The sequence below is a fragment of the Eleutherodactylus coqui genome, chromosome 2 (genome assembly GCF_035609145.1).
Source record: "Eleutherodactylus coqui strain aEleCoq1 chromosome 2, aEleCoq1.hap1, whole genome shotgun sequence".
In the NCBI taxonomy this organism is placed as follows: domain Eukaryota; kingdom Metazoa; phylum Chordata; class Amphibia; order Anura; family Eleutherodactylidae; genus Eleutherodactylus; species Eleutherodactylus coqui.
This window is the reverse complement of record NC_089838.1, coordinates 297,453,624-297,471,278: the sequence shown is the minus strand read 5'-3', so window position 1 is coordinate 297,471,278 and position 17,655 is coordinate 297,453,624. Positions and strand designations below refer to the sequence as shown.

At 43.3% G+C, this 17,655-nt stretch overlaps 1 protein-coding gene across 6 annotated transcripts in view; it reads left to right on the top strand.

Annotated features, from left to right (window-relative positions):
• FGFR1 (fibroblast growth factor receptor 1) overlaps positions 1-14,734 on the top strand; it is a 77,961-nt gene extending 63,227 nt beyond the window's left edge. For 4 of the 6 annotated variants that reach the window (XM_066593393.1, XM_066593398.1, XM_066593392.1 and 1 more), the window contains 10 exons: positions 752-955; positions 2,600-2,744; positions 2,841-2,962; positions 6,993-7,103; positions 8,973-9,163; positions 10,348-10,470; positions 11,401-11,471; positions 11,569-11,706; positions 13,094-13,199; positions 13,297-14,734. In XM_066593393.1, coding sequence (XP_066449490.1) covers positions 752-955; positions 2,600-2,744; positions 2,841-2,962; positions 6,993-7,103; positions 8,973-9,163; positions 10,348-10,470; positions 11,401-11,471; positions 11,569-11,706; positions 13,094-13,199; positions 13,297-13,461 — 1,376 coding nt within the window. In that variant the 3' untranslated portion in view covers positions 13,462-14,734. Of the gene's footprint in view, positions 1-751; positions 956-2,598; positions 2,745-2,840; positions 2,963-6,992; positions 7,104-8,972; positions 9,164-10,347; positions 10,471-11,400; positions 11,472-11,568; positions 11,707-13,093; positions 13,200-13,296 lie in introns of all 6 variants that reach the window. The other 2 variants (XM_066593396.1, XM_066593397.1) reach the window with 1 other exon arrangement.
• The last annotated feature ends 2,921 nt before the right edge of the window (positions 14,735-17,655 follow it).

The window sequence follows — 17,655 nt, the reverse complement described above, 5'->3', positions numbered from 1 at the left end:
TTTTACGGTGGTTATATTAGTCATATAAAGTACGCAGATTTGTGTGCAATCTGATAGTTTCATTAAAGGGGTTGTCTCGCGAAAGCAAGTGGGGTTAAGCACTTCTGTATGGCCATATTAATGCACTTTGTAATATACATCGTGCATTAAATATGAGCCATACAGAAGTTATTCACTTACCTTCCCTGCGCTGGCGTCCCCGTCTCCATGGCTCCGTCTAACTTCAGCGTCTAATCGCCTGATTAGACGCGCTTGCGCAGAAGGGTCTTCTGCCTTCGGCTCGGTTCGGCAGCAGCAGCGTTCTGGCTCCGCCCCTTCTACGCATCATCGCGTAGCTCCGCCCCGTCATGTGTGCCGATTCCAGCCAATCGGGAGGCTGGAATCGGCACACGTCATGGGGCGGAGCTACGCGATGACGCGTGGAAGGGGGCGGAGCCAGAACGCCGCTGCTGCCGAACCAAGCCGAAGGCAGAAGACTCTTCTGCGCAAGCGCGTCTAATTGGGCAATTAGACACTGAAGTTAGACGGAGCCATGGAGACGGGGACGCCAGCGCAGGGAAGGTAAGTGAATAACTTCTGTATGGCTCATATTTAATGCACGATGTATATTACAAAGTGCATTAATATGGCCATACAGAAGTGCTGAACCCCACTTGCTTTCGCGAGACAACCCCTTTAATAACAAAGTGTGTTTTAAAAAAAATGTTGAAGTTTTTTAATAATGACAAACTTCTTGTACGTATGAGTTCAGCTGCACCAGATAAACCATCACTTATGACGACCTCCCTACATCTGGAGATTATAATCTATTGTGCTGGAGCCGCCATTGTGTCAGCCATGTTGGTGACCATCATTATCCTTAAAATGAAGCATCCATCCAAGAAGACAGACTTTAATAGTCAGATGGCCGTCCACAAGCTGGCCAAGAGCATACCACTGCGCAGACAGGTAACAGAAAGTATATAGGGGGTTTGTAATGCATTACTTACACGACACTTGTGAGACTGGTCTAGTGATTGCATTGCACTGGATTCATACATACTATTCAGAGAGCCTTTGTGTTCCCATTGTTATGACTTCTAGACACGTACTTCATTCTCTCCATGCCGTATACTGCCATATTGTATCATTCTCACTCGCCAATGACATTGTTATAAAAAACTGCCCTGGCCATAATAATTTCTTACTTTTTGCTACTGTAACTCATGCTTCATTTTTTTGTGGAGGAACCCCTTTATCTCCTATCCACAGGATTGGACATAACTTGCTGATTAGTTGGGGTCCAACCGTTGGGACCGCCACCAACCCTATGAACACCACAGCTCCATTAATTTCAATGAGACTTCCGGAGAGTGCTTAAACTCCATCTTGAAATGAAATGAATGGAGTGGTGGTTTGCATATGCCTTGGATGCCCTATTCTTGGAATCGGTGGGGGTCCCAGCGGTCAGATCCTCACCAATCAGCAAATTATCCCCTATCATGTGGATAGGGAGTAACTTTTTTTTGTATTATCCAAACTCGAATTCATTACACCATTTCTTCGAGAATAACATGGAACTCATTGGTTCTCCTCTCCAAACTTTTCAAGGCTCCCCGATGCTGCACCTTCCTACAACTCACAACCTGACCTGTGCTTTGTGAGCCAGATGTGACCTACACTTATTATCCTCTTCCATCAGTCTCTCACTCCATCCTTCAGGTCTTCTCACGTGCGGCATCTGTCCTCTAGAGTGCTTTTTCTAGGGCATCAACGCCTAACAATGTCCATTTAAAGGGAGACTCTCCACTTTTCATAAACCCTACTTGCTAGAAGGGTCCCTCTGATCAGATCACAAAGTGTAAGTGGCCCTCTGTTGGGATCCCCCAGTGATCTGTGGGGAAACCTAGCAGTGAGGGTACTTACTGCTGGGCTCTCAATGAATGGAGGCAGAGCGCTCAGGAGATCTCTTCCTCCATTCAGTGAACACATAGATGAGCAACTACCTGCTTAAAGAGGCCGACAGCCGCTTAGTTTGTAGCTTAGTCATCAGTTGAGCTACAATAACAAGTGAGCAAATCTCAAATGGCCCCTCCTGATTGTGAGACTCCCTACTATAGTATTCTAATAAGGATATATGGGCAGAGAAGAAAATACTCCAGTGCATTTTGATGAATATATAGGGTCTGTTCTGTGCTTTTCTTGGGCCCAAATCTCCCTGCACGGCCATTACTTAAAATAACTTTTTTTTTTTTCGTGCAATCCCTATACTTTCCAACTTCCTCCGTAACACCTCCAAGTAAATACTATTATCTCTGACTCATCCTCTAACCCAGATGCCATTGACCGACCTACTAACCACAATGTTATTTCTATCTGCTTTTTCTGTTTGTTTTATAACTAGGGCATCTAGTCCAGTTCTGCTCTGCGAAGTGTAGATCATATTGTAAGGCATGGTTCACACATGTAGAGTGTTGCCCTAGTCAGACTGAAGTCCTACAATTAATTATTGGGGTGGTCTTTCATCTCCTAGTTTGCAGAACACTTCACCTATGTATAGAACATGTATATGAATAACGATCATACGATAACCTGCTGGTTTTTGACTTCCTGATACAGGTGTCGGCAGACTCAAGCTCCTCAATGCACTCTGGAGTTATATTAGTAAGACCTTCTCGGTTGTCATCAAGTGGTACACCCATGCTAGCTGGAGTATCAGAATATGAGCTTCCTGAAGACCCCAGATGGGAAGTAGCAAGAGATCGGTAAGAAGTAATTAATCACTGTACATTCCTTAGTGTGATTCCTATTTCATAATTCCTTGTCCACTTAAAGATGGCTGACACTCTTCTTCCTTGTAGGTTGATTCTTGGAAAGCCACTAGGAGAAGGCTGCTTTGGCCAAGTAGTTATGGCAGAGGCTATGGGTCTGGACAAAGAGAAACCAAACAAGGTCACTAAAGTTGCGGTGAAGATGTTAAAATGTAAGAATTTGGTGTTTTGCATTATCACTGAAATAGGATATTTTGTGATATTCCTTTTTTTAAGTAGTGTCCAGTTTAAAAAAAACAAATTTTCATATACCCTGATGATGAATATGCAGTTAATGGGGTGGGGGGGTCTCCTGTTCAGGATGTTTAGTTGTTAGCTAGAGTGGAGAGTGGCCACATAGAGCAACTCTGCGAGGAAGGCCCTGTCCTGCATTACACAGGCAATCCATTGATTTAAGTGCATAATACATTTGGGGCATTTATATATATTAATGCAGGTATTTTGGGCTGACTATCATTTTTACAATATGGTTTAATTAAAAATGTTGGCCTGTTTATCTTCTGCAGCTTCTACGTATCACTGTATAGAGACACTACAGTTTTAAGTCACAACAGGAGATCTGAAGTTGGACCGACACTTGAGGCCCTTTTACACGCAAAGATAATCTTTCCAAAGATTGAAAGATTTAGCAATGTATTTGCATAAAGTGTTAATGGCCATTAACATTCTATAATCTTAATTTGCATGTAAAAGGACCTCTAGGAGCTGTTTGCTGAGCCCAGCGGGCGTTTTTCAGCGGCTGAACGATGAATTTAAGTGAACGAAAATCCATTGTTCAAATGAAAAGTGCACGATGCCCGCGTTTACATGTAGTGATTTATTGTTTATTTTCGTCTGTTTGGACGTATGTTAAGCGATAATCATTGCGTGTAAAGGGGCCTTTAGTTTTCTTCCCTTTTCTCTTCTCTCCTCCACTTCTTTTATCAGCTAATTTATGACCACACAGAGAATTAACTTTGTTGTGGTCAAAACATTAGCTGATAAGAAGATGCCAGAGAGGAGACAGCAGAGGGAAACCAAGGCGTCGGTCCAGTCTCACTGACAGATCTCCTACTGAGAATTAGACTGTAGTGTACAGTCTTCTATACAGTGTCTTCTGCATCATCTACATATCAAACTGTGCTAAATTTTAATGAAACCCTGTTGCAAAAATGATTGTCAGCCCAAAAGGCATGCGTCTAACTCGAACCCCCCCCCCCCCCCCCCGCTTCCTTCTCCTGCGGTGGCATTCCAGAAAAACTTAAAACCTACTGCCAAGTTTCCCTACAGATTACAGCTGATTACTTGGAGTCCCAGCAGGGGTACACTTTGTGAGCAGCTTATTGTCAAAGGATACTTCTAATGAGAAGGAATTGTACAAAGTGAAGACCCCTTACCCCCCCCCCCCCCCCCCCCCCCAAGCCTTTCATCAAGACATTGTGAGCAGATATAATGTGTGCTTCGGCTTTCTTTTCGTTACAAGGTGGTTAGATGAGCCATTTTTACTGTGCAGATTGACTAAAGGCCCATTCACACGCAAAGATGATCGCTCAAAATTTGTTCAAAACATAGGGAGAATGACAGTTTGAGTGATCATTTTCCATAAGCTGCTAATAAGCACTAATGCCTATTAGCAGCTTATTACCTTCATTTGCATGTAAATTAGCCTCTGGAGCTATATGCAGAGAACAGCAGGCTGTTTGTTCTCTGCATACAGTTCTTTTGTTCTGCCATGGGGCTGCAAGCTGAATACAATGTAATCAGCGGTCTCTGTGGAGAACACAGAATGCAGTCCCTGCTATCTGCTCTCTGGCTGAACTGCGGATTTTATGCTCGCCTAAAAATCATTGTTCAGTCGAGGAGTGAAAGATGGTAGCATTTATACACAATGATTATCGCTCAAACGATGGCTTTTGACCGATAATCGTCGAGTGTAAATGGAGATTTAGCGTCACATAACTTTAGTTATAAGGTGTAATTTTTCATAGGGTGTGGAGACAGACAGGTAGCACGCTGGGAAGTATAGCTCCAGAGGCAACAGCATCTTGTGTACTTAGCCTATACTGACAGGAGCTATGTTTCAAGACTGAGTGTTGTAGGGTTTCCTCTGCAATTCCACTACTCAATGTGCTTCCTATGTGTCTCCATGTTCTATACAAACCTTAGGATAGGCCATCAATTATCTGTAGGGGTCTCCGTTAGTTGCAAGAAGCTGCATTTATGAATCTTACCTGCTCTTATGGAAGAATGGCTGTGCTTATGTAAACAATGAAAGGGAAATGGGAGAGCTGCGGCCAAGAGTGCAAGAGGTTGGCTTCAACAAATCAAACATGGATTGATCCTAAGAATAGTCCATCGATGTTATAGTTCCTAAGAGCTCCTTTAATTATCTAGATGCTGGTTCAAGCTCTGATATAATGTAATATGGTTTGATTTTTTTTCCCCAAGTAAGCCAAACTTAATACCTGTTATTCCCTATAGTGGTGGCCATCAGTATGGTTCATCATTCGTTGTAGGAACTTGGTAGTAATTGCTATGTGCCAATTCGGCTGAATGACTTGACATGTTCCTGCATTTGTAGCAGATATTAGTTTTGCTAATGTCATAGACCTTTCACTGTGCATGTAAAAATACAGATAGAAACCACAAAACATTTTCAAGACTTGATTTAACCTTCATTTTCTGGTATAGCTCTGTGCATATACATTTTCCTGATTGCATAGGACTATGTAAAGTGTTAACCCTTTGCAATCCAATTTTGGATTAAGGGTTTCCTAGGGGGCTTTCTCTTTCTTCCATTATACAATGGCACCATCTGCTGGCTAGAGCTAGTACTGCTGTATGGGATATGCTGGAGAGGCCCCTGACAACAGAGCGGCCAGCAATATACAGTAAGAATACCCTGCCGGACGTCTTCCGACATCAGAGCTGTACAGCCTTCAATCGGAATGTCTTCAGACATCAGACAGTGGATTGGAAAGGGTTAAAGGGGCATTCCAGGCTGAAGCATTATCACCTATCCACTGGAGAGAGGATAAATGCTAAATCGGTGGGGATTCGACTGCTGGGAACCCCACCTATTGATGGAACGGGAGATCCTGAATCCCTCTTCCTCAGAGCTGCAAGAATGTAGCTAAGAAGAGTTTGAAGGAAGAAGTGATCAAACATGCACCCTGTACTGATTGAAACAGTCATGCAATGTGCTTGGCTATGTTTTTTAGTGCCCTAGACTTTGGAAGGAGCAGCAATACACATATTTGACCACAGCTTTGTTCAAACTCTTTATAGCTTTGGTCGCACAACTGAGGGTGGAGTTGGAGGGTCCCCCATTCTGGTGATCGGTGGAGTCCCAGCAGTTTAGGACCCCCACCGGTTTTAGCATTTATAATCTATCCAGTAGATAGGTGATAATGCCTTAGGTTGGAATACTTCTTCTAAGGGATTCTGTCAGGAGCTTTGAAGGTGCAAAGCTGTGACAGCACTAGTTAAGGTCACGGACGTTGGGTGTAAATATACCTTTTATGGATGTTTTCAATCACAAGCGCTTTGGAGAGGTGGGACTTCTCGTTCATGCGCTCTCAATTTCTGTCCAATTAGTGGCTCCACACCTTTGACCATTATAAGTGTCCAACAGGAGAGAAGAAAAGTTCAGTGAGAATTCCAGCCTCCAGAATGTTTGAGCCGCTGCTGTCCAACTTGCTTTTCTCACTGCTAAGCAGGGGCGTAACTATAAAGGATGCAGGGGATGCGGTTGCACCCGGGCCCAGGAACCTTAGGGGGCCCATAAGGCCTCTCTTCTCCATATAGGTAACCCAGTACTATGAGTAAAGCATTATAGTTGGGGTCCCTGTTACAAGTTTTGCATCGGGGCCCGGGAGCTTCAAGTTACGCCTCTGCTGCTAAGGACTGTGAAAGCATCCATAAAAGTGTTTTTACTCCCCTGACCCTAACCAGCGCTCTCCGCAGATTTGCATCTGTAAAACTGTAACAGAATCCCTTTTTAGTATATTGCCAAAACTTTCTATAGCGCCATGAAAAGTTTTCTCTATGTATATATGACAAACATGGGGCTCAAATGTAATGTTTACTATAATGTTAGCAAGATCTTAAATAGAAAGCTGCTGATGGGCGAGAGAGAGTGGCGGTGTGTTCCGTTTTTATTCCTACCATACACTATCATTACTTGTACTCTTCTGGTTTTAGCTGACGCCAGTGAGAAAGACCTTTCTGATCTAATTTCGGAAATGGAAATGATGAAAATGATAGGAAAGCACAAAAATATCATTAATCTCCTAGGAGCCTGTACACAAGATGGTAAGTATTTGCAATAATGACTATGCTGTAATAATAGTTGACTGCAAAACTATGTTTTTGTCATCGTCTACATGGCTAAATTGTCTATTATGCTCCATGTATATACTAAGGACATATTGCTAAAGATGTAGTATGGCTGTTCGATGGGGAGGAGGAGGGCCGCTCATGTTGGTCTTCTTTCCCAGTGGGAAGTGCAAAACTTTTTCAACAAAGGGGGTAAACAAACTACCGGCCCTCCAACCTTGGAACCATGCTTTGTTGTTGTGTTAACCATCACCCAGAGGTGGACTTGTTTTCCTGTTATCGCGGGGGTGGTATTGCTACACAGATTCGGGATACGATTCAGCAGGAGTTTACAAGGTTTATTTAAGAACGAAGGAATGCAAGTGAATAATGGCATCAGGAAAAGCAAACAATCAAACTTTTTCTTCTGGAATAACTTGGCACCAACTGCCTCTAGCTGAATCCTAGAACTATTAATACTTTGTGTACAATACAGGATAGGTCCAAAAAACCATGTCAACAATACCATACAAAGCTCAGTCCCAGCAGAACAGATAAACTCTAAGACTCTATTAGCAAAGTCTTCTGAAAATACAATGTTCAAACCCTTACCAACTGTGACTACTGTGTCAGCTTGTGGCACAATCCCAGTACATAACTGCAAGCAGCAGTTCAGGTCCTATGCAATAGGCCTGTTGGTTATGAACTACACCAGCTAATGCTGTGCACACCAACTATTCAGTTTTAAGTCGGCCTCACTTACAGTTCAGTGGAGTGGGAGTAGCCGCTGGTACGGTACTGACCCTGGCTTATCCGAAGTCAAGAGCGTGACTCTACTGCTCTGCTTGGGCATTGCCGCAGTCCCGGCGACCCTCCAAGTTGGGAATGTATCATAGGCGCTCTTTCCTTTCAGTTACAGACAGTAAACAGTCCTCCGTTGCTCAGTCCAGTGCCCCCTGCCTACTCAAAGCAGCTCTCACGATTTCTCTCCTCTATAGGCTGCTGCTCCCCGCAGACTGTGTCCCTTGTCAGCAGCACTCCGGCAGTAGCTCCAGCTTACCATCCAGCACTTTACACCCTCTCTGTTGCGCAGCAGAAATTATGCTTTCATGTAACGGCTTCAGCTCATCAACCAGCATCCATTATGCATGCTCAGTTCTGCGTTGGCACAATGTTTGGTGCATTTCACAGCCCATTACCATAGCAAATTTAAATAGCAGTAATATGCAACACATGACTCATTTTATTTTATTTTATGACAAACCAAGTGCCACTAATAGTACCATATGAATCCAAAGAATGGTCCTATACATCCGATATTTTTTGGCTGGACCAGCCAGCCGATCATCTAATGTATCGGACTGCTGTTCGACTCTCCCCCAATGGTGGATGTCAGGGGAGATAAGGATTAGGTAGTTGGAGCTGCCAAGTCCTTTTTGTTCTTGGAGAGATTAGCTGCTTCCAGAGGTGTCTGGCAGTGGCTTTCTACATTCAGAACACATGCATGCCTTGTACAGCCGGGTGTGCATGTGTGCTGGAGCGAGACTGCCTATGGCCAAAAACTCGGCCCCTCTAACTCTATCTGTTACTTCATAAATAAATGAAGTCTAGGTTGCTCAGCCCAGACACCTACAATGGACTCAACTACGAAAGGACTATCCACTTTAAACTCATTAAAGGTCATGGGGGAAGTGATTTTCTTTGACAAGAGTGTAAAACGGGAAAGAGTTGTGAAGACTTTGGCAAAGTCTCAAAGATGACAATTCAGAGCAATATGCAGAATTTCCTGTCGGAAAATAAGTTGTAATTATATCCAGATGGATCTGTGGTGTGTCTCTGATTTGTCTTTTGTCTTTGGTTATCTAGGTCCTCTATATGTGATTGTTGAATATGCCTCCAAAGGGAACTTGCGCGAGTACTTGCGTGCAAGACGTCCACCAGGAATGGAATATTGTTACAACCCCATTTGTGCCCCTGACGAGCTGCTCTCCTTCAAAGACCTGGTCTCTTGTGCTTATCAAGTGGCTCGGGGCATGGAATATCTGGCTTCTAAAAAGGTATTTTACAAACGTATGTATTTACTAAGTCAAAGTTGACCATCATAGACATCCCGATTAGAGTGAAAGCCGGGATGGTGATCAGCTATTCTTCTCAGGTCCAGCAGCAGACCCCCCAACAACATGAGCTAGAAGTCTTTGTTGGTTGCTCATTTTCTCTACAGTCACTACTTCAGGCAATTGCAGAATTACATGTGGCTGTTAGTAAGGGAGATTGTTCAATATCTCTGCAGCGCCACCTATTGGAAGGCAGCATTCCTGCAAGTAAATGTTAGTCTCTTTATACAAGACTTGTAACAATGACTGGCTGTCAGAGCATGCTGGGGTTATAGTTTTAAAATGGCTACAGCAGACATGTTAACTCACCTGGTTTTACAGGAAGTCACCCTGTTTTTAGCCACCCTCACCCAGTTGCCCGGTGTTATATAGTTTTCACCCTGTAGACCAGGAGGAAGGCTACAAATAAGGTGCATGTCTGAGATCTGAATATACTAAAAGGTGTTTGCTCTGAATTAGGCTATGGGTCTGGGGTCTTGTATACATTTTAGGCAGTCTCTGGTCCAAATAGATTTAGGGGGTCTACAACACACATGGGTAGGGATCGGAAGCTGTTCACTCCAACCCCAATATAGTGGCGGCGCTCACAATTGCAGGCGTAGTTCTCTATCTGCTACCACTCTGTACCTTGTGTATGTCATGGCGCTAATAGTGGGCGTCTGATCAACTAATTGGCAGGGTCCCAAGTGGTGGACCTTAGCCAATCAACTATTGATGACCTATGCTGAGGATAGATCATCAATCTATCCCCCTTAAATTGTCTGACTATATTCTGGGGGATTGGAGGGTTTGAGATTAATTTAGGAGTTTTATTTGGGGTTTGAGATTATATACGGGGGTCTGAATATATTTAGTCCCACCCTTTTATATAGAAAACGCCCATTAGAAATCCCACTCCTAGTTTGCGATGACTGGCTGCTCAAGTATAACCCTGTGAAGAGCTCCCTCAGGTTAACCTCTCTGCTACAGAGACTGGAGATTGATGCTGTAATATACGTTTTTTTTGGGGGGAGGATGGGGGGGTGGATTGCTGCGTTTAATGGATGCCTTCTGCAGGTTCCAGTACGTTGCTCTACAACCTGTGATTTAATTAAAATGAATATCTTGTTTCACACTGTTTTGTGCAGTGCATTCATAGAGACCTGGCAGCTCGGAACGTTCTCGTCACGGAGGATAACGTGATGAAGATTGCCGATTTTGGCCTTGCTCGGGATATCCACCACATCGACTATTACAAAAAAACAACAAATGTGAGTGTTGTCGAAATTGGTTATGGTTATGTTATCAGTGGTACATGTACTCCATCTTCGCGTTTGATGGAAGTTGATCACTCTACATAACGTCAAGCTCTAGTCCGGACTACAAACACATAGTGAAGGGTTTACTGAGTAAAAGACAAAAATCTGTCAGGGGTGATTTCTTTGTGGTTCATGCCAGGTCCAGCTCCGATCTGCTACAGTACTCTATATACCATCGGCCTCATGGGCTTTTCAAGTTAATGTAAGGTTGGGCAGAGGAAAGAAATGGGTAAAAATATCAATAATAATAAAAAAAAGTTGTATATTCGCTGCTCCGTTCCTTTGCCGTTCGAGCGCTGCGGGTCTCATCCTTGCTGATGGTCATTTTTGTTAAACTGCAGTGAGGATGGGTCTGTATATCACTGCCATTTTTATTTTTTAACCATTTTCTTACCCATTTTTTAATAACTTGGAAAATTCCTTTTAAGCAGCTGTAGATATGTATTAGATATAGTGAAGCCTGAAATATTGTGTGTAGCCTGCAGATTTTGGGACACTTCCTGGTGTGTGCTCACCCATCAGCTGCCTCACTTCTCCCTTCTCACAGCACCAGCTTTGCACATAGACTTCAGCATCATGTCCCTCCCACTTGTGTTCAGGAGTTGTGTTACAGAATTCAAGCTTTTTCGTGACTGATGAGTTCTTGAAATCTTTGCAGTATGGCAAGGGACAGGTTTGCTTTAAGCATGACAACCCACAAGTCAATTTTGTACTTTGGTGGGGTTTAAATGGTTATAGATAACTGACAAGACCAAGTAATATCTAGTGAAGGATACAATATATAGTACCAATATATTCAGTGTGATGTCACATGAAATGCAGTGTTGGTTATGATATATCTTCCGTTTATCTATAGATTGACCTTATCTCTGCTTTTTGTAGGGTCGTTTACCTGTTAAATGGATGGCTCCAGAAGCCTTGTTCGATCGAATATACACTCATCAAAGTGATGTGTAAGTATCCTATTGCTACCGAATGCAGTTTATACAGAAATCATCGCAATGACTTGATATGGATTTGTTAACTAATAGAAAAATACTTTTGTACTAGGTGGTCATTTGGGGTCTTATTGTGGGAAATATTTACACTTGGAGGTTCTCCATACCCTGGTGTCCCAATGGAGGAACTGTTTAAGTTACTGAAAGAAGGACATCGGATGGACAAGCCAACAAATTGCACCAATGAGTTGTGAGTACTGAAGTGGTTTTTCGAGAAGTCTTTTGCATGTTTCCATTTTTTCTTTAAAGTTTGCTTTACAAGGGACCACTATGCGTTTACACACAGCGATTGTTGTTTTCTTGCTCAATTTTGTGAACGCTGAACCAATTGTGGAGCGCACTCACACAGGACACAAAATGATTTGCCGCCTAGTTAGGAGGCATAAGGTTTTTTGATGACCATGTATTTGAAATTTTGACCCCCTTCTCAGCACAGTCATTGGTTGCCGGGTCCACTGAATGTACATAAATGCATCATTGCAGACCAAAACCAGCCGGTGTCCATAGCAGCAAGTGTTCTTTTGAAGACCAGCAATAACTATTCAGTCGAGGATTACTTGCACGTATTCCTCGCTCTTTTCAGGAACCAATGAGCGTTAAGTCAAAGGATACACTATTTGAAAGCTTAAAAAAAGAGGCAGCCAATCAGCATTCGGTGGGAGGCACACACCTTCCTGCAAAGTTGTTGGCTAGTCGTTGAAAGACAACAATTACCTGCTTACACCAGACAATTTTAATCAACCAGCAATTGGTGACCTGAAATTAAGTGACCAGGGAAGAAATTCTTGCTTGTAAAGGTGCATTTAGACACAAAGATGATCACTCAAAAGATGGCTTTTGAGCGATCATTTTGCATAATCTATTGATTGGTACTAATGCCTATTAGTACCAATTAGTAGCATGTGAGCCGCCGGGGGCTGAATTTATTCAGAGGACCACCTGCTGTTCTCTGAATAAATTCTTTGTTCTGCCAAGCTGATCACAGTTCAGACAATGTAATCAGTGCTCCCCGGGCAGAGCACAGCGTACGGTCTGTCTTATCAGCTGTTCTGCTGAAGGACGGATTTCAAGCCGAACTGAAATCCATCCTTCGGCAGAAAACTGAAAGACGGCATATTTACATGCAACGATTATGCTCAAAAGATGACTTTTGAGCGATAATCGTTGTCTAAATGGGCCTTTACTTGGCTGGTGCTTGTGCTTAGAATAGCTGCTTCTTACATTCGCTCCATCAAGCAACTAGTTGGACAATAGTAGTCCCTCGTAAAGCTAACCTAACTTGCACTGACAGCCAATGTGTATCTCCTAAATGGGTCTCTATCCTCTTTCGTAACTCTTTCTATTCAAATCTATTCTCAACTAGCACAAATTTAATATAGAACTCGGCTGCTTTGTAGTTTGACGCAGATCCTGCTTGGAAAACGGATAGCAGTAGTCGGTTAAGATGTTCCTCACTTGTTGCTTTTGTCCACATCTTGCAGGAATGTTTAGGGTTTCTAAGTAAATCTCGGTTTGGTGTGCATCCGAGGGTTAGTTAACAGTCTTGTAATGTTGGGTCCTTTGTGCTGTTTTCTCAGATACATGATGATGAGAGATTGCTGGCATGCAGTTCCCAGCCAGAGACCTACCTTTGTACAACTGGTGGAAGATTTAGACCGTATTGTAGCTCTAAGTTCTAACCAGGTAACGAATCTCTGTTATATGAGTGGTTGGGCGTAAGCTGACCTGTACATGATCATTGGGTTGTATGTACATATTAACTTATATCCTTTCTTTTCAGGAGTACCTTGACCTCGTCATGCCAATCAGTCAGTATTCTCCATGTTTCCCAGATACACGAAGCTCCACGTGTTCATCGGGGGAAGATTCTGTTTTTTCTCACGACCCTTTACCAGATGAACCATGTCTTCCCAAATATGCTAATGGAGGACTTAAAAAGCGTTGATCACCTAATCATAGGTCATCACCCCAGTTAATGGACACTTGGTCTTATGCATTCCCAAAAAAAAAAAGAAAAACATTCAACCTGCTTCTCAATTTCCAAGACCTAATGGACCATTTGAGCCTGTGTCTTTTAGTCTTACCTCATGCATTGATGGAACTCCATGTTTTCAGATGTTCGGAATGTAAACCAGATCCAAGTATTACTTAACTTATGGCCAGTGCACTTTTAGCAGTGTCAGCACCAGAACATCTGATTAATCTCATAGGTACAACATCGGTAGGAAAACTTGTGACCTCATCATACGCATTTATTGGAGAAGCACCCATCAGATTCTCTTGCCACGTGCCATCTCAAGTCTTCTAACTTCGTCACCATACACCTATGATCTGGAGTCTGTTTGGTGCATATAGATATTGCTCTTTGGCAATTTTTCTACCCCTTGAGAGCATGCTTTAGCCTTTACCGATATATGAATACAGTTGACTATGGGCTTTGGCACCAAGAGTTGGGAATAAGGTCTTTCTCCAAAGAAGTCTCAATGCAGCTTTGTCCGCCATTAGCTGAACTGAATCCTAAAGGCCGACACACTGATAAGGACGCCACTATTCTTCATATATTATGAATGTGTCACGTCTTAATAAAACTGAATGTTAAAGCACCTACCGCAAAAAAATGGACTGTGCTCCAATCTCGCACACTGATTTTATTCCATATTAAGTGAAATTCTGCTGGCCAGCTATCAATACGGGGTATACAGTATACTCCAATTTACCGTTGATTTTCTAGTTTTTTTTTTCGAACCGGGCCTATTTTGAAGCTCTTACCCAGAAGCCTCCTGGTAGAATGTGGTTCTAGTATAAATATAACTCAAACCTGCACCAAAGGGCAAAGTTCCAGATTAAAGGCCTAGATCGGATTATCCTGAAAACATCGGGTGGGGAGGGGGGACCTTTTTTTTTTTCATACAGGTTTGAAGCTAATTATGTAATATAAATATGGGCAGCAGAACGGTAAATGCTTTCCTTGTGTATATAGCTAGAAAATGTATAAATGAATTATATATTTACATGTCTTTTTAAGAAAAAAATATTATGAATTATATACCAGTTTGGTAGTAAATTGGCTGGTAGCGCTCAGTTGCTATAAACAAACAAAAAAAATCATATATTTTGCTATGTTTTCAGTTTGTATTTTTTTAAATTATGTTCTAAAATTTTCTTATTTCCAGTACAAGTCCCTTAATAAAGAGATTCGGCTTCAGTTCATAATTTTAGATATAGTTTCAAATTGGTCATTGTGGGCCACCTTCTGTTTATGTTTTTATCCATTCATTTTTGTTTTAACAGGTCATAAATAGGGATGAGCGAGTATACTCGCTAAGGCACTACTCGCTCGAGTAATGTGCCTTAGCCGAGTATCTCCCTGCTCGTCCCGAAAGATTCGGGGGCCACCGCAGCTGACAGGTGTGTTGCGGCAAGGAGCGGGCGGGAGAGAGGGAGAGATCTCCCCTCCGTTCCTCCCCGCTCTCCCCCGCAGCTCCCCGCCCCGCGGCGGCCCCCGAATCTTTCGGGACGAGCAGGGAGATACTCGGCTAAGGCACATTACTCGAGCGAGTAGTGCCTTAGCGAGTATACTCGCTCATCCCTAGTCATAAATGGTAATGGATCGCGGGAATCTGAACGACAATCGTTCGGTGTACTGTAAATGCCCGCAATTACTAACTACAAACAAATTATCATCTGCCTACAGTCTCAGTAGACATAAAAATCAAACGAGACTTGGCCTGTGTAAACACGCAGCTGATCTGTGAATGACGGCCTGATTACTGTAAAGGGAGGCAAGCAACCAGGAACGATTTCCAGCCCGCTCCACCTTCACTCAACATGCTTCCACACAGGAGTGAGGATCGCTTAAAAGGGGTTGCCCCGCAACAGCAAGTGGGGTTAAACACTTCTGTATGGCCATATTAATGCACTTTGTAATATACATAGTGCATTAAATATTGGCCATACAGAAGTTATATACTTACCCCCTCCGGTGTTGGCGTTCCCGTCTCCATGGCTCCGACCAAAGCCTTCTTCTGCCTCGATTAGACGCGCTTGCGCAGTCTTCCCTCTTCTGTCCCGCTCCGGCGTGTTCGCGCCGCACAGGTCTTCTCCGCATGCCGGAGCGGGACAGAAGAGGAAAGACTGCGTAAGCACGTCTAATCGAGGCAGAAGAAGGCTTTGGTCGGAGCCATGGAGACGGGGACACCAACGCCGGAGGGGGTTAGTATATAACTTCTGTATGGCCAATATTTAATGCACGATGTATATTACAAAGTGCATTAATATGGCCATACAGAAGTGTTTAACGTTACTTTATTTTGCAGGACAACCCCTTTAAGAGCAATTATTGCTGGGACGACTGTCGGGCATTGAAGTGCTTGAGAGTAGTCTTGTGTAAAAGGGCCATTAGTCAACTGGTGGATTGGCATCTCCAGGGCAATATAATTAGCATACTTATAGGAAATCACTCCTACACAATAGAACTTTTTAAAACTGGTCTTCTGACAGCTTTTATGATCTTTAAATCTATCCAATCCAAGAGGTCCCTAGCTAAACATGTAGCACAATGCCCCTCATTATTGGTCTGCCACTCAGCATATCTTGATAAATTGTAACAATCGCTTATCTCTTTTTGGAAATGCTTTTTTTCAAAGTCATGTTGTTTTTTTTTTTTTTTGCCCCATATATTAATATTTGAAACTGTTGCTGGTAACGTCCACCAGTGGCACTTGGAATTCGTGGTCTTGCATGCACAGTTAGGTCCTCTTCCTGTGTAGTGCAGTGCCCAGGATCTTGTCCGTAGGACAGGTTCCCTTTAAAGGGGCTGTCATTTTCATATTATCGGGGCCTGTAAAGGTAATAAAATGTAAATGGTAACCAACTTGTCAACAATGCCTGCTTATGTGATAGTCAATGTGATAACTAGGAAAACTGCAAATAACTTTATTCACCTAAAATGACTATTTGGTTTAAAAAGCCCTCTAAAGTGCTGGTCACAAGAGGTCTCCATTCATTCTAACTTGCTGGCCAGTGTTCGCTGACTTGGTGACTGTTTCTAGCAATGGATTTCACATGACAACAAACAGGAAATAGAGGAGGGCTGTTGGCTCATGTTGACAATAGAATTAAATTAGGGGGAAATAAGAGAGTTGCTTCAGGGAAGAGAGACTTATACAAATGCTGCTGCTGCAACTGATGGTGTTTATTGAGTTACAGCTACTAGAATCACATTTTCACTGCTCAGTACTGCTGTATAAGGTCCTCCATGCTGCTGTTGCAACACCCCAGAGGGGTGACCCTGAGCACCTGGCTAACGTGAAGAGCTGGGAGGGTTAAGTGCTGATGTTTCACGGTGGCACTTACCAGGCTCTAGTCCCGGAGGGATGACACGCTGCCAAGGCCGTGTAGATTGCGAGCCAGCCTTTGACACTCCTTTGGTTGGGAGTGCCAATAAAGGGGATGAGGGGTTTGTAGTAAATATCACTCATAATTCCACTGTTCCCACACACCGTTATTCTATGCGACGGAGTAAATCACAGGGAGACTTGTGTCTAGTACCTTGGGTCCCTAGGAACGGTTAGGGCCCGTTATAACTTTTACTTTTAATTTTTATAACAGGTAATTACAGGCACAATTCACTCGCAGTAGTTACAGGCTATATCTCAGAGGTAGGGAGGATACACTGGATCAATACAGCCCTATAGTCCAAGTTATCTCTATGTCACTGGTCCTGGATTGGGAGCCCTCCGGAGGAGGAAAATGGGTAGGGGTCACTCCACATACACTCTGGTAGGAAAACACTTATTCAGAAAAAGGCCTAGCCAATAATGTACCTCTGTGCGGTGATCCTGACTGACGGACGGCCGCACAGGAAAATGCCTGCAGTGTGAATGTGTACCTGGTATGGTGGGTCCCTGTATACAGAATTACTTGGGGCTTGCTCGCTCGCTCTCTGGATGGGACTCACTCCTAATACATCCACACTCCAAATGCTACAGGATGTTGCCCTTCTTCCTCCATCTTCACCTACATGGAAGCTAAAGGTGCTTCCATGCGGCTCTGTGTTAGCACACGCAGGTAGACAAGATGGAACTCTTTCTGCTCTCAGGCACTCACGTTTATACCTTCACTTATACCACATGACAGC